Raw genomic sequence first — 23,965 nt, 5'->3', positions numbered from 1 at the left:
CAGTTTCTAGTGTCTAGTGTTACCTGCTTGGTAATGCTCAGAGCTCCCAAGCAAAGCAAGGGGAGGAGGAGAGAGGAAAGCTGCCAGAATTATCAAGCAAAATGGAAAGGTGGCCATCCATGGCAATACCTCCTCCCAAACGACGGTGTTAGTGAGCCCCTGCTTTTACGCTCCACTGGTGTGGCAGAGGGTGATCCTGTCTAGTTATAAGCTATGTCCAAAATGGAGATGGCAGGGAAAAAGTGTGTTATTTGACTAGAAATGTGCTACACCTCCCTGAGAAAACCACTGTGAAGATTTTTGTGAGTGACAGATTGTCAATGATTTCTACTTTTTCTTTTTTTACAAAATTAATTTATTTTAATAGGAGGCTAATTACTTTACAATATTGTAGTGTTTTTTGCCAAACATTGACATGAATCAGCCATGGGCACATATGTGTTCCCCATCTTGAACCCCCCTTCCACCTCCCTTCGCATCCCATCCCTCAGGGTCATCCCGGTGCACCAGCCCTGAGCACCCTGTCTCATGCATCAAATCTGGACTAGCGATCTGCTTCACATATGATAATATACATGTTTCAATGCTACCCTCTCAAATCATCCCACCCTTGCCTTCTCCCACAGAGTCCAAAAGACTGTTCTTTTCAGTATTTCAAATTTGACAGTGATTATGGCTTTTATGTTAGCATTCACATGTTGGCTTAAAACTCAACATTCAGAAAACTAAGATCATGGCATCTGGTCCCATCACTTCATGGGAAATAGATGGGGAAACAGTGGAAACAGTGTCAGACTTTATTTTGGGGGGCTCCAAAATCACTGCAGATGGTGACTGCAGCCATGAAATCAAAAGATGCTTACTCCTTGGAAGGAAAGTTATGACCAACCTAGATAGCATATTGAAAAGCAGAGACATTACTTTGCCAACTAAGGTCCGTCTAGTCAAGGCTATGCTTTTTCCAGTGGTCATGTATGAATGTGAGAGTTGGACTGTGAAGAAGGCTGAGCGCCGAAGAATTGATGCTTTTGAACTGTGGTGTTGGAGAAGACTCTTGAGAGTCCCTTGGACTGCAAGGAGATCCAACCAGTCCATTCTAAAGGAGATCAGCCCTGGATTTCTTTGGAAGGAAAGATGCTAGAGCTGAAACTCCAGTACTTTGGCCACCTCATGCGAAGAGTTGACTCATTGGAAAAGACTCTGATGCTGGGAGGGATTGGAGGCAGGAGGAGAAGGGGACGACAGAGGATGAGATGGCTGGATGGCATCACTGACTCAATGGATGTGAATCTGAGTGAACTCTGGGAGTTGGTGATGGACAGGGAGGCCTGGCGTGCTATGATTCATGGAGTTGCAAAGAGTCGGACATGACTGACTGAACTGAACTGAACTGAACTGATGGCTTTTATAATTTAGAATTTTTTTAAAAAGTAAATATCCCTTACTGAAAAAAAAAAATCATCTCTTCAAATAGTCGCCTCTGGAAACTTTAACCACAAATTTTGATAAAAGGTTAAAATGCTCTTTTCCTGTGCTTTGAGAATCTAATTCATGCTTTGGGATAAAGAATTATGGGACTGTCGATCATCTGGGACTCCTTCCTCAGTGTCAGGTAGGAAGGTGTGATCTAATCAGTGAGTGGAATGTCCCTCTTATCACCTGCAAGAGAGTTCAGGTAATCCTTTTATTAGACAACAGGCAGGTGTGTGTGTGTGTGTTCACGTGTGCATATGTATGTATGTGTGTGTATGTATGTGTATATTTTTGACTTCCAAATATGTATATGTGTTTAGATTTTTGTTCAGTAGTCTTAAGACTCAAGGATTATGACATAATTGGAAAAACAGCTCTGTCCAGCAACCCAGTGACCGTTCTAGACACTGTCTTTGGGACAGAATAATCTGCACTGCTCTTTGCAGTAAATGCATGCATGGCCTTTATATGAGCGCTGGGTGCAGACTCCACACATGCCATCTTTTTTTAAATTCAAGTATAATTAATTTATAATGTTGTGTTAGTTTCGGGTGTACGGCACAGTGGTTGCATATATAATTCTTTTTCAGATTATTTTCCCTTGTAGGTTTTCACAAAATATTGAGTAGTGGTCCCTGTGCTATAATAGGTCCTTTTTAGTTATGTATTTTATAAATAGTAGTATATATTGGTTAATCTCAAACTCCTAATTTATACCTCTCCCCCTTTCCCCTTTGGTAACCATAAATTTATTTCCACCATCAGTAGGTTGCTTTCTGTTATGTAAGTAAGCTCACTTGTATCTTATTTTTAGACTCCACATGTAAGCAGCATCATATGCTGTTTGTCTTCGTCTGATTTACTCACTATGATAATCTACAGGTCCATCCATGTTGCTGCAAATGGTATTATTCTTTTTTTATGACTGAGTAGTATGCCACTGTGTGTGTGTGTGTGTGTGTGTGTGTGTGTGTTTGACCCATTTATCTGTCAGTGGACACTGAGGTCGCTTCTATGTCTTGGCTATTGTAAATAGAGCTGCTATGGATATAGGAGGTGGATGTATCTTTTTGAAGTATAGCTTTGTCTGGATATACGCCCAGGAGTGGGATTGCAGGATCATATGGTAACTCTATTTTTAGTTTTTTAAGAAACTGCCATACTGTTTTTCACCGGGGCTGTAGCCCACATGGTTTCTTGAAACTTGACCCTAGAACAATAAAAATAACCATAGTGCCCCTTCCCCTTTTCCCTCTGAATCCAGAGTTCTTCCACTCCCAGGACTTGACTATTTTTGTCTTAACACCATATTGACATCTTAACATTGCTCAGCACCCCTAATCTGCTCTGGGCCCCGAAAAGGGAGGCTCCTTTCAGAGGGCTGTAGCTGCTGGAATCGCTTTGCCCAAGTCGGCTTAATTTCTTGGTCGTCACCCCTCCCCAGTTTGTCTCCTTCTTTAGAGAGAAATGTTTATGCTTACAGTAGGAGAAACCTGTTTACTGTCTAGGAAGGGCTGGCATGGACAGGAAGCCTTGTTTCCTGACAAAGAAAGGACCCGCTTGGGCGTTTCCGCTGGCCCAGCTGCCTTTGGTCGCCCCTCCATCCTTGCCGTCTGACCTTCAGGTGGCTGTCTGTCCCCCTGATTTCTTCTCTTTCCTCTTCCCAGAGGCGCCAGCTCCAGCTCTGCCCCTGCCGTGTGGCTGGGCTTTGGGACTTGCAGGTCCGAGCACAGCTTCCCCTCCTGACCCTCTCCTCTCCTCTCCGCCAGGAGCTGTTTATTCCATTTGTTCCTTCCCCCACCCCACCCCCTTTCCCCTCTCTCTGACTCCCCGCCTGGGTTGCAGCATCTCTGCATAGAAATTTAACAGAAATGTGCTGAAATAATTACAGGTTACCGGCTGATTTTAAACAGAAGTCTGGATCGGGCCGGAGACAGGGTACCACATGGACACCCCTTTCCACATGAGGAAATCAACTTTTCAACGGCTGCCAGAAGGTGAAGCCTTGGTCGGTTAAAAAGCAGAGAACATACCCACCAGCTTGGTCCATCGTAAAAGCTTTTCTTGGCTGGCTCTCTTGCTAGTTTCTCTGTGGGTCACGAACAAGCTCTTTTATTTCGTCTTCTGTGTACTGTAATTGCAGATGGTTTGAGGATTTCTGTCCTGTTGAATGGGGGAAATATCAGGCCAACCATACCTGCTGGAGAAATTGGGTCTGTTCTGAGCACCCAGGGTTACTGCCTCTTCCTCTTCAGCGATCTCCGCATCCACATATTGGCATGGTTTGAGCTGAGAGTGCCTGGCCGTCCCCTGAGCGGCAGCCTCCTGTGTCCCGGTGCTGGAATGTGCTGTGCTAAGTGGCTGCAGTCGTGTCCGACTCCATGTGACCCCATGGACTGTAGCCCACCGGCTTCCTCTGTCCATGGAGTTCTCCAGGCAAGAATACTGGAGCGGGTTGCCGTTTCATTCTCCAGGGGATCTTCCCAACCCAGGGATCAAACCTGCATCTCATACGTCTCCTGCACTGGCAGACAGGTTCCTTATTTTGAATGAAAGGTACAATGACCTTTCATTGCCCAAGGTACAATTCCTTATTTTGAAAACTGACAAAGAGAAGAATTAAGCACAATATTCTGGATAACAAAGTGGATGAGGTGTGACTTTAAAGACAAATCCCAGACAAAATATACAGAAGGAAGAATTGAATTAGAAATACATCTTTTTGATTATTCCTCTTACCTCGTCATCCTCATTGTCACCCCACCTGGGGTGAGGGACAGCAAAATCCTGCTCAAAGTGAGAAGGGTCTGCAATTCACCCCCTGGAACCATCCAGCGTAGTCTTCCATTTGATGGCTGCACAGTCCTACACAGCTCACTTCTTTGATTTCCTGTGATACACAGGGATGGAGTTTGCTGCAGGTCGGCCCACAGGTGAGGCAGGAAGGTCAGACAGGTCAACTAAGGATAAAATGTGGACACATGAGCTTTAAAAAGGTAGTAATGGGTGGAGAGCAGTCTGGGGCGACTCAGGGTAGTGGCAGATAGCATCAGATTTTTAGGAGAGCCTAAGACCCCCCTGTAGGTGAGTTTAGAAGCTGGTATTCATTTTGATGACCCAGAAATATCAACATAAGCTTGTTACTGTATTTCTAAGAGAGTCTGTTGTATGATGGTCTAACGTTTGAGGGGAGAAAATATCACCTCCCGAAACAGTAAAATGTGGAAGAAAATGTGGCCGTGGCTTCAAGGAAGCCTGTTTCATTTAGAAATGTCTCTTTGGTTAATTGGCCAGCTTCGGTCTGGTTTCAGAGGCTGGAAAGTGCACAGAACTGAGACTCAAACCTTACAGAAGAACTTTCTAGAGATTTGCTTCAGCTTTGACACCAGAATTTATCTGTCTGGAAATAGATTATTCTGATATGTGTTCTCTAGATGCGTTTCCCTGCCTTGGGCTGTCAAGGTTCCAACAGCGATGCTCTCTGAGCCTGTGTGTGATGTTTATGGTTTTTTCGCTCGTCCCTTGCGATTCCATTGATGGAGTCTGGCGGCAGTGCTGGTCTTCCCCTGCTCCCAACCTCACTGTGCCCTGCCACCCCTTAGCAAACATCCTCCCCTGGCTCATTTCCTACTGTGAGCCAAAGGGCCACAGTGATTAGAATTGTGTGCCAACCAGGGAGCTATGGCTCAACAGGGGCTCATCTGAGAACACGAAAGATTATGTATCACCTTAATACTTGGAAAGAAGTGAAATATCTTCTTCTATCAAATTGGTTCATTATGGCACTTGCCGGCCGGTGGAGGCCAAGCATCTTGAGGCTCAGGCAGCTTTTCCGCTTTTTGTACTAAGGATTGTGTGCCCCAGTGGTACGCTTGCCTGGCCCAGATTCAAGTATCTTCTTGATGCTGTGTTGGCAAGGTCCCCACTGTCCTCCCCACCCGCCTCCCGCCCTAAAGCTGGGGCAGCTCGGGACCCTTGTTTCAGCACAGAGAGGTGCCCTGCTGGCATCCAGCCCTGAGGTCTGCAGGTGGACACGGTAAGTCAGGAACGAAATCTGGCACAACCCACTCCCCTGAGCGTCCTGCTGTCTGCCAGCCCTGCCTGACACCCCGACTGTGGCCAGCCCCTTGTTTGTAAAGGCTCTTCTTCCCCAGAATCACATCCCATCAAGTCTCAGGGAAGTGGTGGCCCAGCAAGTCTGCTGAACTCTCTTCTCCTGAAAGCTTTTTCCTAATAGATGCTGTAACATATTTGCCTTAAAAAAGCTGGCTTTGTGCTTGCTATTCAGATTTTCCATATTGAAAATATACTGTCTGTGGATACCTACGCAGGTGGGAACATTGTAGATGAAAGCGGTGAATCGGGCAGCTCGAAATTTAGGCAGGTGGTTCTGTCTGAACAAGTATGATCCAGAAGAAGATCAGGTAGAAACGCTGAAGCCCAAGAAAGTTTCTGCTTAATCTGTGAGGTTTCATGGGTGCTCTGATATCTTTAATTATAAATAATAATACATTTCACAACAAATAAAGAGCTTTAGCAGAACCCTGGTAAGCACTGTGTAATGGTCCAAGGAGGACTTAACTGATCTAAAGATAAGAGTTTAACACATTATTGACTGGATACATATTAATACATCTTTATTACTCAAATGTTATTGACTGGGGACTTATCAATATGTTTTTAGAGAGTGATGCAATTAACATCACTGTGCAAAACCGTTAGAGCTTAAAATTTAGAGCTCCTTATACAACTTATGGTTGCTGTTATCATTCACATTTTGTCCCCTTAGATCTTTGTTCCAACCTTGTGTATATTATAAACACAAGTTTATTACTACAGAATTTTCAAAAGTGACACATCACAAAATTGTGAGTGAAGAAGAATATTTTCAGGGAGTTTTTTGCAGATACTTTCTCTGATGTCTGAGTGACATATACCTTAATGTCTCAGAAGATGCTAGTTCTTGAGAATATAATTCCGATGCAGATGGTGTGAATACTCAGTTCAGTTCAGTTCAGTCGCTCAGTCATGTCCGACTCTTCGCGACCCCATGAATCGCAGCACACCAGGCCTCCCTGTCCATCACCAACTCCTGGAGTTCACTCAGATTCACATCCATCGAGTCGGTGATGCCATCCAGCCATCTCATCCTCTGTCATCCCCTTCTCCTCCTGCTCCCAATTCCTCCCAGCATCAGAGTCTTTTCCAATGAGTCACCTCTTCATATGAGGTGGCCAAAGTACTGGAGTTTCAGCTTTAGCATCATTCCCTCCAAAGAAATCCCAGGGCTGATCTCCTTCAGAATGGACTGGTTGGATCTCCTTGCAGTCCAAGGGACTCTCAAGAGTCTTCTCCAACACCACAGTTCAAAAGCATCAATTCTTCGGCGCTTAGCCTTCTTCACAGTCCAACTCTCACATCCATACATGACCACAGGAAAAACCATAGCCTTGACTAGATGGACCTTTGTTGGCAAAGTAATGTCTCTGCTTTTGAATATGCTATCTAGGTGTGAATACTAGACCTTAACAAAAAGACAAAAAAAACCCTTAGTGATTGATTCTGATACAGAAAGTGAAAACAAAGCTCGCATTACTAGAGAAGACTTCACAGGTGCGTTGTGTGTAACTACTGACTGCAATAACCTGCAAAGTGTTAGTAGAATAACAGAATTAATTTTTGGCCAGCCAAAGTAAAAAAATGCTGTGCACTATTTTTATATTAACCAGGGGGTTTTTCTGTAAGCTCCTGCAAAGCTTCCCCAGTCAAATATAATAGAAGGAATCCATGACCGTTAGACAGGTTTTTTTGGTTGGCTTCGGTTTACCTCCTAGAGCCCAGCCCAGCTGTGGGTAGGTGAGCTTGCTGGATAGTTGAGGGTAGTGTGTTTTAGAGAAGGGACTGGAGGGGGGTGTTACTGTTGAAAGGAAACCTGCAGGGCCCAGCCCCTTCAGGCCTCGGGCTCAGGAAGCATGCTTTGAGTTCCAGTTCAAGGAACAGAAATGCCTGGCAGAAGCCGCTGTTTGATTCAGCTTCTCCTACGAAGGGCAGAGCCTTTGGAGGCGACAGGTCTTCATGAGGGTGATGTAGTTTTAAATTTGAGCCATGAATAGAGAACTCTTAAGTCCAGTCTGCATGCAGAGTGTATGAGAAAAATAAGACCTTGTTTCCTGGCGTGGGCCCCACAGGGGGATCATTTCACGGCTGATGGTTGTGCTTCTCAGAATCCACAAAAAGGCCTGATCAATATGTTGTCAGGAAAGTTTTTCTTTGACTACACATTTTTCTTTTTCCCAGTTCACCATCTGCGTTCTACTTTGAGGAATTTGTTTTAACTCTTTCAAGTCACAGTTGGAACATTTGACTTGTACATAATCACTCACATGAGAATTTACATTAAATCAGATAGAAAGTTAGAAAATTAATTAATAGGTAAGTAAGTAGGTGTGGGATAGGTAGTTAGACCTCCATTAGTCTGTAAATAGTCCATTAATTTAAAGAATCTGATGTCAGGATGGAACTAGCAGACTGGGACTGCATCACTGATGATTTGATTTTTGATTGTTTAGAAGAACTGATAAAAGGAAGCCACAGAGAAAGGAAGAACTACTTTAGGACTTTTCCACTTACCATCTGAGCCACCAGGGAAGCCCATGGTATTTTATACTTAAACAGAACTGACGGCTTTTGAAATACTCAGTTGTAAAGATTTCTCTGTATAAATTAGCAAAGTCCAGCTTTGCCATAAGAGCCATTTTTGTTGTTCAGCCACTAAGTCATGTCCATCTCTTTGTGACCCCATGGACTACAGCATGCCAGGCTTCTCCACTATCTCCCAGAGTTTGCTCAGATTCATGTCCATTGAGTCGGTGATGCCATCTAACCATCTCATCTTCTGCTGCCCCTCTCCTTTTACTTTCAATCTTTCCTAGCATCAGGGTCTTTTCCAATGAGTCGGCTCTTCATATTAGGTGGCCAAAGTATTGGAGCTTCAGCTTCAGCATCAGTCCTTCTGATGAATATTTAGGGTTGATTTCCTTTAGGATTCACTGGTTTGATCTCCTTGCAGTCCAAAAGACTCTCAAGAGTCTTCTCCAGCATCTCAATTCAAAAGCATCAATTCTTTGGCACTCAGCCTTCTTTATGGTCCAACTCTCACAAGACTACTGGAAAAACCATAGCTTTGACTATATGGACCTTTGTTGGCAAAGTGATATCTCTGCTTTTTAATACATTATCTAGGTTTGCCATAGCTTTCCTTCCAAGGAGCAAGCATCTGTTAATTTCATGGCTGCATATCCTTCTCCAGATGACAAGGTCAGCAATGACCACCATTTGTGGGGGCACTCACGTTCCAGGCAGGCGGACCCCGGGCCCTTCCCTTGTTCGTGGAAGCAGGCGTACTGGCTCCACCCCCTAATGCCTCTCCTGCCTTGGTCCCACAGCCAGGAGGCCCACCAGGGGGACCCCTGGGTTCTGTCTCCCCCTGCCCCGCCAACCTCACCACCATTCACCTGTCCTCACTGACCACAGTGCCCAGACTCAGAAAAGACAGGGCTGGAGCTGATTGCAGACAACTGGCATTTTAGGAGATGCCACTGTTCTAATCAGCGCCTGGTGGTCATGGACTCATTTCCTTTTTGTGTATAAAACATCTCAGAAAATACGGCCTGAGTCTTCCAAGACTCTTGACTATGCCAGTGGTTCCCAGGACCTTTTTCATCTGCCCCTGGATGCCGGAGGGCTGCATGCCCCCCACTTTTTCATCTGCCCCTGGATGCCGGAGGGCTGCATGCGCCCCACTTTTTCATCTGCCCCTGGATGCCGGAGGGCTGCATGCACCCCACTTTTTCGTCTGCCCCTGGATGCCGGAGGGCTGCATGCACCCCACTGGCAGCTGTGCCTGTCTCCACTTTGGGGGCCTCAGCACTGGGAAGAGATGACACCTGGTGAGGAGTCCCCGCTGTATTTAAAGTGAATAACTTTAAAACGTTTGTAGAGTAGGGACTTCCCTGGAGGTCCAGTGGTTAAGACCGTGCTTCTGCTGCAGGTGAGCAGGTTCAGTCCCGGCTCAGGGAACAAGGATTCCACATACTACGTGGTGCAGCCAAATTAAAAAGAAAAAGTATAAAGTATTCTAAAAGAAGAAGAAGAAAGAAAACAAAAAGAGTACAAAATCAGCAAAGAGGAAAAGAGAAAGTCTCTCTCCCACCCCCAGTTCCCGGTCCCATGTTGCCCTCTCCTGGTCCCAGGGTTTTCTGGGTCCTTCCAGAGATATTTTGAACAAATAAGCCTGGACTCAGGAGGCAGGTCTGACACACTGTCCACTCTTTGCTCACTTGATAATGCATTTATAGACAGTTCCATGACTACACAAGATCACGTGCCTCGTTCTTTTTCACGGCTGCAAAGTACAAGGTGCTGTAACTTACTTAACAGGCCCCTACTGATAAATATAAGGTGGTTTGCAGACCTTTGATACGACATTGTGGCAACGAGCAACGCACTGTACATGTTTTAGACCCACTGCTGTTTTAGACAGGAGCACCAGCGCCTGATGAGGTACCTCCTGCCTCCACACTTGCCACAGGACATACGTAGCATCACTGTTCATGGAATAATAATGATAACAAACATTTATTACATGCTCAGTAGTATCAGCTACTGCACAAAATACCTTACCTGGATCATTATTTTATTATAGTATTGCCTAGATTTTAACATTTAGTATATATATATATGTTATTTACTATATCAATTATGATGATATAAATATATTGCTTATTATTTAACTAGGTGAATTTATTAATAAAGATGAATATGATAATAAAATTAGACACATAATATTTAATATTCTTGCCTTGTTATACTGTCAACCTCAATTTTATAGTTGAGGTGGGAACTGAACCCAGGTATCTGGCCCCAGAGTCAGTGTGCTAAACCGCCTGCTCAATTATCTACCGTCCAGAAGGGTTTCCAGGCTCCTAAGTACACCAGGGAGCATGGTCGCTTGAGAGCTTTATACGTAATAGCAGTGTCTGTGGAAGGCTCCTGAGTGGACCCCGCGGACGTCTGGCCAGGACTGGTGACCACGTGTGTTGTCGTGGCTGGGGGAGCATATGGTCTAGGGCATCAGTGACTCCCGTATCCATCCCCGCCCCCTGCCATCTCCCCCCACCCCACTCACCCCAGGCAGCCTTCTCCATCTGCACCCCAGGCTGCAGTCGATCTGCTTGTCTCTGGGAGAGCCTGGAGTGCAGAAGTCAGTACTTCAGATGTGGGCTCATCAGATGTTTGAGCACAACTCTCATTTTATTTTTAGTAGAACCAAACGTATTTTCTGGAAGCAGCGAGAAGCAACAAGAAGGAGCACGTGAGATTGTGTCTGCTCCCCCAGTGGAATGGAAGCTGGTTAGAGACCCCCTTCCTGATGGTTCTAGCTCTCCAAGCAACAGCTCTCAGTCTAGTGACCTCTCTGAACCCGCAGAGAGTCAGCAGCAGCGCCTCCCAAAACCCAAGGTCCCTTTTCCAGGGTTCCTTTGCCCCTTCCAAGATCTGTGTGCATCTCCGCAGGAAGAACACAGTGTTCAGATAGAAAGAGAGGCCCCGGAAGGTAAGGAGCGAGGGAGGCAGGGATGAGATGGTTCTTCCTTGATCTTCACGGGGAACACAGTGCAGGGTCTTGCTGGGCCCTGCTTCACCCCAGCTTCCCTTGTGATGCTGCCCTATCCATCCGTGTGCACCACGAGGGAAGCAAGCCCAGCAGGTCTAAGTGGTGGGCGAGTCTGCCTCGCACGCAGGGAGAAGGCAGTGTTGCCCAGGTCAGGAATTCCCAGCCCTGCTGCGCACAAGGCCACATCGCCTGGGGTTGGGAAGAAGGCCGCTTCCAGGTGTGGCTCTCGGGCTGAGTCAGGGAAACTTTGAGATGCTGGTGTGGCTGCCCCGAAGGCAGCGGGCCCACCAGTCTGCCAATGGTCCTCGGGAGCTGACCAGCTGGGCTAATGGCCAAGGGGTGCTTGTACCACACGTACCAGGCACTCAACAGGCATGAGGGCCCTGACCTCACAGTGCCTTTGAGATAGGCCCCCGTCTCAGCCTCTCTAGAGGCTGAATTCAAACTAGACCATCCTTTCTCTAAAGGCCAAGAGGCTGACCTCAACTAATATTGCAGGAACTATTGATAAATTTAAAAACATTTAGGAATAAAATAGTAAAAAAGATATCTGGTGCCCAGTTATATCAGAGAAAATTCAGATTTCCAATCGCTCTATAAAAATGTCCCCAAAGAGCTATAGCTAAGGACAGAAAGAAAACTAATAGATTCTAGAGCTTTGGACTGGAAAAATTAAAGTATTTATGATAACTGATGAACATAATTTTTCTTGGAACACAAGTGAATCTCTAGCTTGTTATTCACTAATAAATGAAATAAGCATGTATTGAATGCCCACTGTCTACCATGAGAGAAGCACTTATTAAACACCTACTGTGTGTCAGGCATGGTGCTCAGGGCTTCCTGCCCGCCAGGCGCTTGCAGTCCTGTTCCAGAGTCACTGTGGTCATAGCCGTGCCTGGGTGACCTGTCAGGAAGCTGAGGATGCCCCAGGTGATACAAGCTGGGGCTGCACAGAGACATCTTCCTCAAGAAGTACTTCCGAGGAAGAAAAATCAGACCCCAAGTGTGAAGGGAAAGGCACATGGGAAGCAGAGAGTGGATGGAAAGAGCAGGGCTGATGTGGGATCTGGGGGACCACGGTGCGGGGGTGGGGAGGAGGCCTGCAGGAACCCAAGGACCCTAACGGGTCAGCCTGGAGGGTCCTTATAAACCCACTAAGGGGTCTGGACTGGAGGCTGAGCCAAGTCCTTAGAGGAGCCCTAACTAGATGTCCTCTGAAGGCGGGTGTCTCCTGGACTATGAGGAGGATGGATGGGAGAGGTCCAAGTTGGAGGCGGGGAGACGGTGCTGAGACCGGCCAGACCTAGTACAGAGCACGTCACTGTGGAGGCCTGGCGGCCCAGGAAGGTAGTAAACGGAGCTCTTATGTGAGCACTGAGGAAGACGGGCATGTCGGCCCTGCTCTTGGGGTCTCTGGATCTGGCGGTGGGGGAGCATGGGAGGACCTCTGGCTTCCCTGAGTATGGGCTGAGCTAGAATAAAGGTTCACATGGTATGGAAGCAGTGTGGTAGAAAGTGGAATTAACTCTGGCTGGAGGGCTAGGGACAAATATCTCAGCTAGGAATCAGTCCTGAAGCAGGAATGGGGAGCAATAGGGAAAGATCTAGAAAGAATAGGAACAAATGCTTAGAAGAACAAGAATGAGTCGTGAACTTCTAAGTAGCATGTTGTTGGCAAAGAATTGAAATCGGTACCTGGTGGGCAACATCCATCGTGAATGAGCTGTGAGGCATCCGGTGTGCTTGCAGAGCTTGTCGGCAGGGGCGTTAGTGGACCTTGGGAGAATATAGGACGGCTGGTCCAGACGAGGGAGGATCTGGCTGTGATGGCAGAGGTTATACTGGGGGATCAGTTAAGGGACCCAGGGGACCATGGAGTTGCATCCTGTGGTCACATGAGCTTCAAAATGACCACCTCTCCCCACCCAGCAGAACCAGCAGCTCCAGCGCACCCGGGCTGGCAGTCTGGCGAGGCTCAGGGTGAATATGATGGGTCCAGCCCTCCAGAAAGTCCCAGGCTTGTGGGGTTGGAGCATCCTGTGATGGGCCCACTGACGCTGCTGATGTGTACAGTGCGTTCCACGGCAGGCACACAGAGGAGGCAGGACGGGGTGTGCCTGGGGAGGGGGCCCGGCTTTCTGAAAACTCTGGGCTCAGCCTGAAGGTAGGAGGTCACCGGGTGGTGGGATCAAAGGGGTTTCGTGGAGATGGGAGGGCGTGTGGGTGAGGAGAAAGGAGAACGTGGTTGGGTTTCAGACCACAGAGGGCTGGTCAGGCTGCGGTTGGGGGGACGTGTGATGGGGGAGAGGGGAGTTCAGACGGGAAGAGTGGCCTGGGACAGACACTGTGCTCCCCGCGGAGCACTTGGTCAGTAAGTGGTCAGGGAATCCATACAAATCCCCCCTCTCAGCACCCCAAAGCTGACTCTGCCCCAAGCGCTGTGACATCGGCTGAAGCCCTGACCTTTTCCACCAAAGGGTGTCAGAACAGCCCCAGGATGGGGCTAAACCCAGTGCTGAGACACAGAGTCCCAATTACGAATGTCAAGCCAGTGCTGGTCTCCAGTAGATTAAGGGGCGGGATAAATAATTGAACACCATTCCTCTGTCTTACATCATTACTGTAGCAAACATAAGATAAATTAATTCATGGTCCCCAAACAACCCAACTGTATTAATTGCACAGGACACACTTAATATGAAGTGCAAAATAGAGGACGTTTCTTTGCCTTGGCTGCAAAAGCACATTTGCCAAGGGAATACCTGCGTGGCATAGCCAGTCTCGAGTCTGGCTGTCCACAGACATGCCTCCCTGCGACCAGGGCACCCGGGGGTCTGTGATGGGGCGTGATCTCGTCGGCTTAACGAGGCCCATTAATAACCCACTGGCATTTCCATTTTCCAAATTGTCTTCTGTGTCTAATGGTGTTGAAAAGCCAGGAGAAAAGCGCCTGGTGCCCTCTAAATGGAATTCTAAATCTTCTCTCCCAGGGGATTACACGTGCTGTGATTTGGTTGTTAAAATAAAGGAATGCGAGGAGAGTGAGCACCCCGCCAACCCCAAGTCCAAGCCAGCACCTGCCGAGCCAGCGCCCCCGGAGGACCCAGAGACCCACGTCCTGCCAGAAGACTGTTCCGAGAGCCAGCAAGGGCCCGAAAGCTCCCTGACCTTGCAGGTAAGGCAAGGTCCAGCTTGACTCCCACCATACATTCTGGCTCGATTCCCGCCAAGGGGAGGCTTCCTAGGGAGCCCATGGGCACACGGCCTCACTGCTCCTGGAGATCTGACTCCACTTCCTGGCAGCTGTGTGACTCTGGGCAGGTCCCATAACCTCCCTGGGCCTCTTTCCCACCATGTGAGGAAGAAGATGGTGCTATCTGCCCAGGCTAGGTTGGGGATCGCTTGCCATCAATGGTGACCGTGATTGGAGCAAGGAGAGTCAGCATGTGTGGGGAACTTTCTGGGGCCTAGACAAGGAGAGGGTCACTCCCGTGAGGTGGGAGTCTGTCCCTACAACCCTGTCTTCAGATAAGCATGTTAAGCCTTTGAAAGATGAAGGTAGTCCCAAGGTCATGGGGGCTTGAGTTCAAGGATATGGAAGCTTTCATTTTGTGTCTTTGCCCAATTGTAGAAGTAAAGTGAATGCATTTTTTTAAAATGCAAAAAATACACGGATATAAAGATTAGAAGGACAAACAACCCAGAGAAGGCTAGCCATGCCTCCTGGGAGACATGGGTGTTGTAAACCGCCCTGCAGATGGGTTGTGGGCTCCACCCCCCTCCCCCAGGTGGAGGGATGGGGATCATCCCTCCCATCATCCCAGGATCCATTGGGAGAGTTGCCGGTGGCCCTGAAGCTGCCCGGGCCTCCAGCCTCGGGGCAGACAGCTGGGGCAGCAGCCACACAGGGCCCCACAGGCAGTTCCAGGGGCTGTCTCCCCAGGCCCCGGGACTCAGGCTGGCACCTTGGAGGCCAAGCGACCAGGAGACTCCTTTCCTGGCACAATGTCTAGGGGCACATCCATGACACAGATGGAGCCCACACCACCCTCTGCCTGGAACCTGTGAGCCCCCTGAGGGCTGGGAGAGGAATGGGGCTGAGGGTATTTCTGCTACGGCCGCAGCTCTGGGGGGCCTGTGCTGAGCCCCTGCCATGTACAGAGCTGGGGCGCTGGCTGTGCAGGGTACAAAGTGGAGGAGACACAGCCTGTGCCATCCAGGCGTTTGTGGCTCCTGGGGAGAAATGTATCTGCCTTCCAGAATCGTGCAGGGATTCTTAGATGACAGATGCACCAAAACAATCAAGGTCAGTGTCTAGCGCAGAGCAGGACATATCAGTGGTGGTCATTCTTCAGTAAACCTATGTGGGGAGCTTTGTTCACGCATGGAGTCGGGGATGCAGAGAGAGATGAGGCTGAAGAGAAAGCACGGGGATTCTGACCTCCTCTACGGAGTCTGCAGAACCGTTTTGCAAAGAAAAAGCTCTCCTGCCAGCCCTGACTTTCTGGGGGCAGAAGCTGGTTCCATTCTCTAGGATTACTGTTTCTCCTGAAAAGATACACAAGTCGCGCTGGGAGAATGATCTCGTTCTGAGCTTCCAGAAGGCATCCAGCCCCTGGCAGAAGCAGGTGACTCCTAAGGCTTGCATTCCTTTCCCACCAATATCACCTTGGAATATGGCATTTTGGGGTGTTCAGATTTTCATCTGTTGAAGATGAATGAATTGCCAGGTGGAAGGAGAAATGGGAAGAGATGTACCTTTGATGTTGGTAACTCAGTCATGCTACAGGGGGGCCCTTAGTGCTAACTGATACCTGCATCATCAATAGGTCTGTGGCCATCTGTCCGTAAGGGGTTGGAAGAAAATCAGGGTGTGCTCTTGCACTGTACTTTTTATTAGCATCTTGACCAAATCAGATGGATGCATTGCCTTTCCGAGTCACTTCTCTTAAAAAGTTTCAGGAGCTCCCCAGTGGTTAGGACCCTGTGGTTCGAATGCAGGGGGCATGGGTTCAATCCCTGGTCGGGGAACAAAGATTCTGCCTACCTCTCAGTGTGACCAAGAAATAAAAGATAAATACATGAATATATAAGCAGGCATACCTTAGTAAAATGTTTTCTTGACTCCTCTAGGAGGCCCTGGAAATTCGCAAGCCTCAGTTCATTTCTCGCTCGCAAGAACGTCTGAAGAAGCTGGAGCACATGGTCCAGCAGAGAAAAGCCCAGGGGAAGGAGACCCTGGCTCCAAAGCAGAGTCTCCTTCCTGTCCGCGCCCACAAGAAGCAGGTCACCATCCCCCACCCTCTCAGCGGTAAGCTGCAGCTGGCTTGGGAGGGCCGGTGAGATGTGGGACCCCAGGGCTGGGGCCCTCGTCCAAACCGATGGTCCCAACGGTGCCCCTGACATGTGCAGGACTGGTGTTCACTGAAGTGCCCAAACCTCAGGGTCACACAGCCCGCCCTGGGAACCTGCCCGTCTTGAGAGGTGATCCGCAGACCCTGAATTCAGCAGAAATAGCTGGGGATACACATTCCCCATTTCAGCTGGGAAAGAAGTGCTATGGCAGCCAGGGTAGCTGGTTCAAATTCTTGGCTCCGTAACAGATACTCCAAGAGCTCCGCTTTGCCCTTGATAGATTGCAAAACTGGTCTCAGGGTGAGAGGGCTGACTCCAGTTTGTCTGCATCAACATTCGTCATCGCAAAACCCCTTTCCTGCTGCAAGCTCAGCGTCGGGCTGGACCGCTTTGGGAGCCCTGGGAGGTGGGTGTCACATGGACCCTGTGAGGGTGGTGCTCCTGGATTCCCTGGAGAAGGCGTTATCGGGAACCTTCTCCGGGCCAGACCCCACGCAGGGAACCGGGGAGAGCTTGGTGAGCAAGGCTGGCCTCCGTCCTTTTGTTCGTGGAGCTTATAAACAGACTATTAAACCAGAAAGAATAACAAGAAGAGACAAGGGCAAGAATGGGGACATGGGAGCATATTCTGATGGCCTGCCAACCCAAATCTTAAAATCTGGAGGCCTGGGGAAACCTCTGTTTTATTTCTTTGGATAGAGGAACAAGATCTTCCTAGCAAAATGTTCTGGGCCCCAGGAGGTGAAATCATTGGTCTGATTCTGAATAAAAGTCCTCTGGGGAAATAACCGTAGTCAATAAAATGCAGCTTAGCAAATATTACCAGGATCTTACAGAGTGGCTGGGGGACAGCAGGCATTGGAATAGGATTACTGTTAAACACAGGCAGGCTGAGTCCTCCTCCGCCCACACCCGCCCCCCCAACCCAGAGCTCTTCTGGAGGAGTCATCCAAGACCTCAGCAAGGGCAAACTTGAATGCATCCTTCCCGCGGTGAAGGATCTGGCGGGACACCTGCTGCTCGGCCCTGGTGACCCTTCCCAGGATGCTAAGGAAAGGAAATCAGCAAAATATATGTGCAAAGACTTTCCCTGCCTGGAAATGTGTCTCACATTGGCGTTTGAAGCTGATTGGCAGATGTGGACTATGTGGGTGTGTTCTCTGGAGGCGCCTTAGTTTCTGGCTCAACAGAGAGCAATCTGGGTTCTGGTGTAGATATATCAAGTTGGCAAGAAGGACCAAGTGTCAGCCACAGCTGAGGGTCCCCCCAGGGCCTTCAGGGTCCAGGCTTGTCCTGGGGAGGGCTGCCAGGGTGCCCGTGGTGCCTGAGGTGTGAGGGCCACTTGGCCTCAACAGTTTTGAAGATGCTGCTTGATGAAGATGGTTAGATAAGTGAATGTGTTCTCAACAAATATGAAAGTGTCACGTTAGAGCTCAAAATATGTATACACAAAAAATGGGGTCTAACAGGCTTCCTTTTCAGTCAGCTCCCATCACTTTGTATAGGAAAAAATGGAGACTCATGAATGTTTGGGAACTCGTTAGGCATGAGACCATTCATCCTTGTCCCCTGGGCCAGCTGCCCTCCAGCCGTGCCATACCGAGGACCCCAATGGCCTGGAATATCACCATCTCAAATGTCAGAGGGAGGCTGCCTTGTCCCGTGTATTCATTTCCTAGGGCTGCTGTAAGAAATGGCCTGAGGCTGGGTGGCTCAAGGAACAGAAATGGATTCTCTCACAGTCTCGAGGCCAGAAGTCCAAAATCCAGGTGTCCCCTGGAGTGATTTCTCCTGGAGGTGCAGAGAAGATCCGTGCTCTGCCTCTCTTCCGGCTCTGGGAGCTTCTGGCAACTTCTGGCATTTCTTGGTTTACAGTTGCATCTTTCTGTTCCCTGCCTCCACCCCCCTTGTGTCTGTGTCCAAATTCCTTCCTCTCACAAGGACCCCGGTCATCAGATCAGGGTCCACCTCCACCCAGCCTGACCTCATTTTAACTTGCACATACCTGCACGAATCTGATTTCTAAATCAAGTCACAGGGACAGGGGAGGAAACATACCTTTGGTGGGGGAGACAGTTTTTATTCTCCTCCAAGGGTGATGTTTTGCCCAAAACAGATATCACCCTCACATGTTCACATTCCTTTGACTGAAAAATCTTAAAATCGTGTATAATAATAAAATATGATGAGACCCAGCCAATAGTTTTAAATAACTGAGGCACCTTTTTATTTCCCCAGTTCTGAGACAGTCCTGATGACTAGAGTGCTCTGAGAGGGCCCCGGCACACAATTTTACGGCCGCTCTTCTGATCCCCGCGGTATTTATGGCTGATGAGAGGTTTACCCTCGTGTTTGTTTGTGTTAGGCCAGCCCACTCAGACAAGTTCTGAAACCAGAGCCTCGTGTGAGCTCTGGACAAGCGCAGGAGTGCTTAAGGCCCCATTAAGCATGTCTACAGGCCGCATCTCGTCTTCAGCCTGTCTGCTGGCAAGATGATAAAAGCGAGATGCAGATGCTTTTCTTACATGCTAAATTAGTTAATAAATCATATGCGTGAACGAGCTCCCTCTACAGTGTCAAGGCGTCTGATAGAAGGAAGACTTGAATTGCTATTCGAACTGGGTTAGCTGCCTCTGATCATGGCCCTCCTGGCACAGACCTGAGAGGTTCAGGTGGGGCCCCCAGCAGCTGACAGAAGCCCCATCGAGCACGGGCTGGGGGCAAAGCGTGCTCCAGACATTGAGGGCAGTTACAGCGAGGGCCAGAGGGCCAGCTCTGCTTCCTGCTGGCCAGTGAGTCCCGGGCAGTCTCTAAGGGACAGGGGCAGTGACACATGTGTGGGCACATGTGTGTACATGTGTGAGCCTAGTGTGAGCGTTCACCAGGCTCCTGTGTGGAGATGGGGGATTATCACGACCAGCTGGGACCCGAGAAAGTCCAGGAAGTAGCATTATAAAGGTCCTGCCGGCGACCCCAGTCTGTTTTGACTCACTCATCATCTATGGCTTGCGTTCCCAAAGCTCACAAATATGTGGCCTCCTTCTTGCCTTGTCTGGGAGCCTCCTGGGCCCCCTGGGCTTGGCTCTAGCAGTGGCATAAGAAGCATCTTCCTCCATCTCTCAGCAAACTTTTCTTGAGGACCCACTCTGTGCTGGGCACAGTCCCTGGTCCTTGGACCTCCTCACCTCTGGGGGAACGCCCCCGAGTAAAAAAGGCAGTGATCTTGGGATTTGCTAAGTGCCTTGGAAGGGGGTTGCCATGGCAACCCACAGGCTGGCCTTGCTCCCACCGTGGGATATGGCCCTGATGGAGGAGACCTGGTACTGAGAAGAGACCCTGCAGCTGGGTCGTGGTCCAGGGTGGGGAGGGTGGGGTGTGCTGGGGGACAATGTGGAAGCTGCACAGGGAAGGGTCGCCGAGTGCTCGGGTCAGCTGTGGCTGGACTGTAGATGGGGGTGGGGAGCAAAGGGAGAGATGGAGGCGCCAGAGAGGAGTCCAAAGGGGCCACCAGGCATGGTATATGCTGCTTCCAGTGTTCTCCTCATTTTGTGATCAAAGCTGAGGCTACATAGCTCCAGGCAGGACATGATGAAGACAGGCTAGGGCAGGGCAGTGAACACAGAAGGGTGACAGATGCAGAGGTTCTTGGGTGATGGAATTAGTGGAACATGGTGACTGCCAACTCACTGAGAGGAGATGAGCCTTGAGGAAGTTGGGGAGGAGGCTGGGAGGCCGGCCTAGCTCTCAACCCCTGAGATGCAACCCTTTAACCAGTGGGTCTCTATCTCCTTCCCCAGTCAGAGCTTTGCCTGCCCGCTGTCCCTAGAGTGACCTGGGGCTGTAGGCGGGGTTTCCCCTTTGTCTCTGCTCAGCTACCTGGGTCCCAGGGGTACAGGCTGGTCCTGTTCGAGGGCCGGCTGTAATCCGGTGATCAGTGTTTCAGAGCCAGTCCTTGCTCTGCCCTGCAGGACGCATCGGGGGCGGGACGGGCTGAAAGCACGTGGAAGCACCAGCACAGAACCCACAGGTGGCGGGCGGTTTAGCACCTGCACTTAGTAGGTGGTACAGCTCCGATGCATTGACCGGATGCAAAGGGCCGACTCACTAGAAAAGACCCTGATGCTGAGCAGGACTGAAGGCAAAGGGAGAAGAGGGTGGCAGAGGATGAGATGGTTGGATGGCATCACCAACTCAATGAGCATGAATTTGAGCCAACTCGGAGATAGTGAAGGACAGAGGAGCCTGATGTCCTTCAGGCCATGAGGTTGCAGAGTTGGACACGACTGAGTGACTGAACAACAACCACAGCATCACCACAGGTAGAGGGGCTTGGTCTTTGTCTCCTGGGGACTAGTATGTGGCTTTGTCCAGCCCTAGCTTGGCTCCCCCAGCCTAGCCCTCCCCATCTTCAGCTTTCAAGCCTCCCTGGATCCTACCCCGACCCTGCATCCCAGACCCCTCCCAGCCTGACTGGCACCCCCACCTCCTTTTCCCAGTTGGTCTGACGGGCTGTCCTTCCTTACCCCTGGGAGCATGTGCGATCGGTACCCCCAAACTGCCTAATAGGATTTTGTCTGTCCCTCTTCTCTGCCCTGCAGTGGCCTGCCCATCCTCCCTAGCCCAGCTTACGCCCAGCCTCAGTCTCAATCTCTCACCTCCAAGGCTCTCACCGCTGATTCCTGCCACCATGTGGCGACTTTGGCTGCAAAGTCGAGCCCTTCACTCACACGAATCACTGTCATCCCCTGTACTCATGCCACAGACGGCCAGAAAGCCAGGCATGCCGAAACAGCCCAGGTCGGCCTGCCTCCATCTCAGTTTCTTTCCCCTGACAGTTGAAGTGGTCCTCGTGGCTCTTTCTGATGGTCTCCTAACCCGTGAATGTGTAGGAAATCCATCAGGAAGATGGTTTCAGGAAGGCCTTTCTTCCAGGAAGCCCTCCCTGACTATCCATCCAGTCTCCACCTCCCCACCTCTGCTACTGGAACACTCCCATCTCTTGTATCTCTCTTAGATGCCCTACCTCCTTACCTTTCCGCTTTGGATTATAGTCCTGTGAGTATGCCAGCAAAATCTTCCTGGACTCTAAGTGCCCGTGGGGGCACACTACACCAAGTCACCCTGACAAGCTCTGCTGCATGTAGCAAAGCCAAGCAACTTAATCTGAACTGCATTATCCACACTTTCCAAGCGCAGCCATTCAGATCACGGGCCAGTAGAGGAGCGGAATTCTCCGGAAGGCACTGTACAATTCCTTCTCCAGCCGATCTGCTTTCACTGATGATTTTTGGCTAGAACAAGTATTAAAATTAATTTGCATTCCCTGAGCGTCAAGCTAGAAAAGTGACCCAGCAGATATGAGATGGCTGGAGAAGTCATCGCAGTAATGAAAGTGTGCTGTTCATCATGCAGGTAGTGCTGGCCACACCATCCCTACAATCTCCAATCTGATCTCCTGGATATTTTTCCATCAATCATCCGAAAAAATATTTGGGGCTAGTTCTCCCATTGCTCACAAAGGGATTTTAAAATGTGCTTATCGGACAAAAGTCAGTTGTTACTTCATCAGTCCGCAAAGAAAACAAGAAGCATGATTTAACTAAAAGACTGTTTCCCTGATTCAGAGATATTTGCATGTTGCTGTTATTGGTATCCTTTGCAGACCAAAGATAAAGGTGTTGTGTGTTATTGTTTTTTTTTTTCCCCTAAAAAACACAGGAAGAAAAGATCAATTTATGTCTATTGATTAGAAGTAGATCTGTAGGACAGTGTTATTTCCAATTAAAATAATGCAAGGTAAAAGCACAGAATTTCAGAGTGGTAAGGAAAAAAAGTCTTTATGGGAACTCGCCCAATTGCCTGGATTTTATTTTCCAAATGATTTCCCTTTTATCCCCCAGTGCAGTTCAGTAATAAACCTTTCAGTGACACTAAGGATATAAATCTACTTGGCAACCAGAATGAAAGTTTATTCATCATCTATAAATCACCATATTTTGTGGTTCTCTAAATAATGCTGGGAAACCCTGGAACTGAGCAAGCAGTGACTCCCAGATCAACAGCTAGCCATTCAGACGTGTTCTAGTTGTTGCTGTTTTATGGTGAAGTATGACTTGAGCCATTGCCTAGTTTCTTTACATGACTAATTTAAACTTGCCATTCAGCCCACACACGCATGTGCTCGTGCACACACACACATACACACACACATATTCTTAAGAAAATGTGAAGGCAGTATAGCACATTTTATATATTTAAAATCCTGTTTTATAGCCATAAATAATAACTATGAAAACTGAAACCTAATTATAACTTGCTAACGTTCTGCAATTGTCGTGTTCCCCCCAGCATCCTTAGGCCTAGACAATCAGAAACACATTCAAGAGGGAGACCAAGTCCTTTGGATTATTTTGTAAGCTGTATTCTCTGGGAGGTTTACAATGCCCAAGTATGTTAAAGGCGCTGATAAGTCCTGCAACAATGAAGCCTGCTTAAATTTGTTTAAGCTTGTTTTCACTAAACTTCTTTGACTGTGGAATGCTTTTATCTAATTCTCGAGCATCCATTTTGGAAACATAGCTCTAGGAATCTTTGCTTTTAAGACTGTCTATTGGCTTGGCCAAAAGGTTCATTCAGGTTTTGTTCTAAAAGATGTGAAGGGAAAACCCTAACAAACTTTTTGGCCAACCCAATACTATGCTTTCCTAAAGAAGCCCCAACTGGAATTTCGATCTGCCATTTCCCACAAAAATCTGAGCTGCAGGAAGAAGGTCTTATTCTCCTTATCTGAATCCCTTTGGTCTGGCAGAGACAGAAAGCAATGATTGAGGAGCCTGGGGTTCTCTGGGTGGCAGGGGGTGGTGCCAGTTTCACAGGCTGTGGCCAGCTTGCCTCCCTGGAAGCTTGTCCACTGACAGGTGCTGGACCTCTCTCCATGTGGGCGCCCCTGGAATCTGTAACAAGGCCATCACACTGTCACCCAATGGAGTCCAGCGGAGAAAGAGGAGCCAGTCAAAACCCCTTCAGAAAGCACTTCACCAATGTCACAACGTGAAATAACCAGGGAGGGTTGTGTTCCCCACACCAAGGGCTGAAAAATGGCAGACAAGCAATAAGCTACCAGAGAAGTAACTGTGGAATTGGGGCAGAGGCTTGCCTTCCCCGTGATGCAGGGAGCTGCATCAGACGATGCCCGTGGGGGCTCTGGAGCCGGTGACCTGATTATTGCCATGGCAGGAAGAGTTTATTCACACACTCAAAATAGGGATGCCAGATTCCCTAAGTGAAAATATAGGATGCCCAGTTAAATTTGTATTTCAGGGCATCAAAACCTCTTTTAGCATAAGTAGGCCCCAAATATTACATGGAATATTATTGTTCAGTTGCTAAGTCGTGTCCGATTCTGCTACATCGTGGACTGCAGCATGCCAGGCTTCCCTGTCCTTCACCATCTCCCAGAGT

At 48.8% G+C, this 23,965-nt stretch overlaps 1 protein-coding gene across 3 annotated transcripts in view; it reads left to right on the top strand.

The window, feature by feature from the left end:
- C23H10orf90 (chromosome 23 C10orf90 homolog) overlaps positions 1 to 23,965 on the top strand; it is a 251,960-nt gene that overhangs the window by 213,736 nt on the left and 14,259 nt on the right. The window contains exons 3-6 of one of the 3 annotated variants that reach the window (XM_044934950.2): positions 10,796 to 11,086; positions 14,140 to 14,324; positions 16,283 to 16,460; positions 16,785 to 17,444. In XM_044934950.2, the coding sequence (XP_044790885.2) occupies positions 10,796 to 11,086; positions 14,140 to 14,324; positions 16,283 to 16,460; positions 16,785 to 17,203 (1,073 nt within the window). In that variant the 3' untranslated portion in view covers positions 17,204 to 17,444. Of the gene's footprint in view, positions 1 to 10,795; positions 11,087 to 14,139; positions 14,325 to 16,282; positions 16,461 to 16,784; positions 17,445 to 23,965 lie in introns of those variants that run through there. The other 2 variants (XM_025273904.3, XM_025273906.3) reach the window with 2 other exon arrangements.

The sequence above is a fragment of the Bubalus bubalis genome, chromosome 23 (genome assembly GCF_019923935.1).
Source record: "Bubalus bubalis isolate 160015118507 breed Murrah chromosome 23, NDDB_SH_1, whole genome shotgun sequence".
NCBI lineage: Eukaryota > Metazoa > Chordata > Mammalia > Artiodactyla > Bovidae > Bubalus > Bubalus bubalis.
The sequence above is the reverse complement of the archived record's forward strand: the minus strand, read 5'-3'. Positions and strand labels throughout refer to the sequence as shown.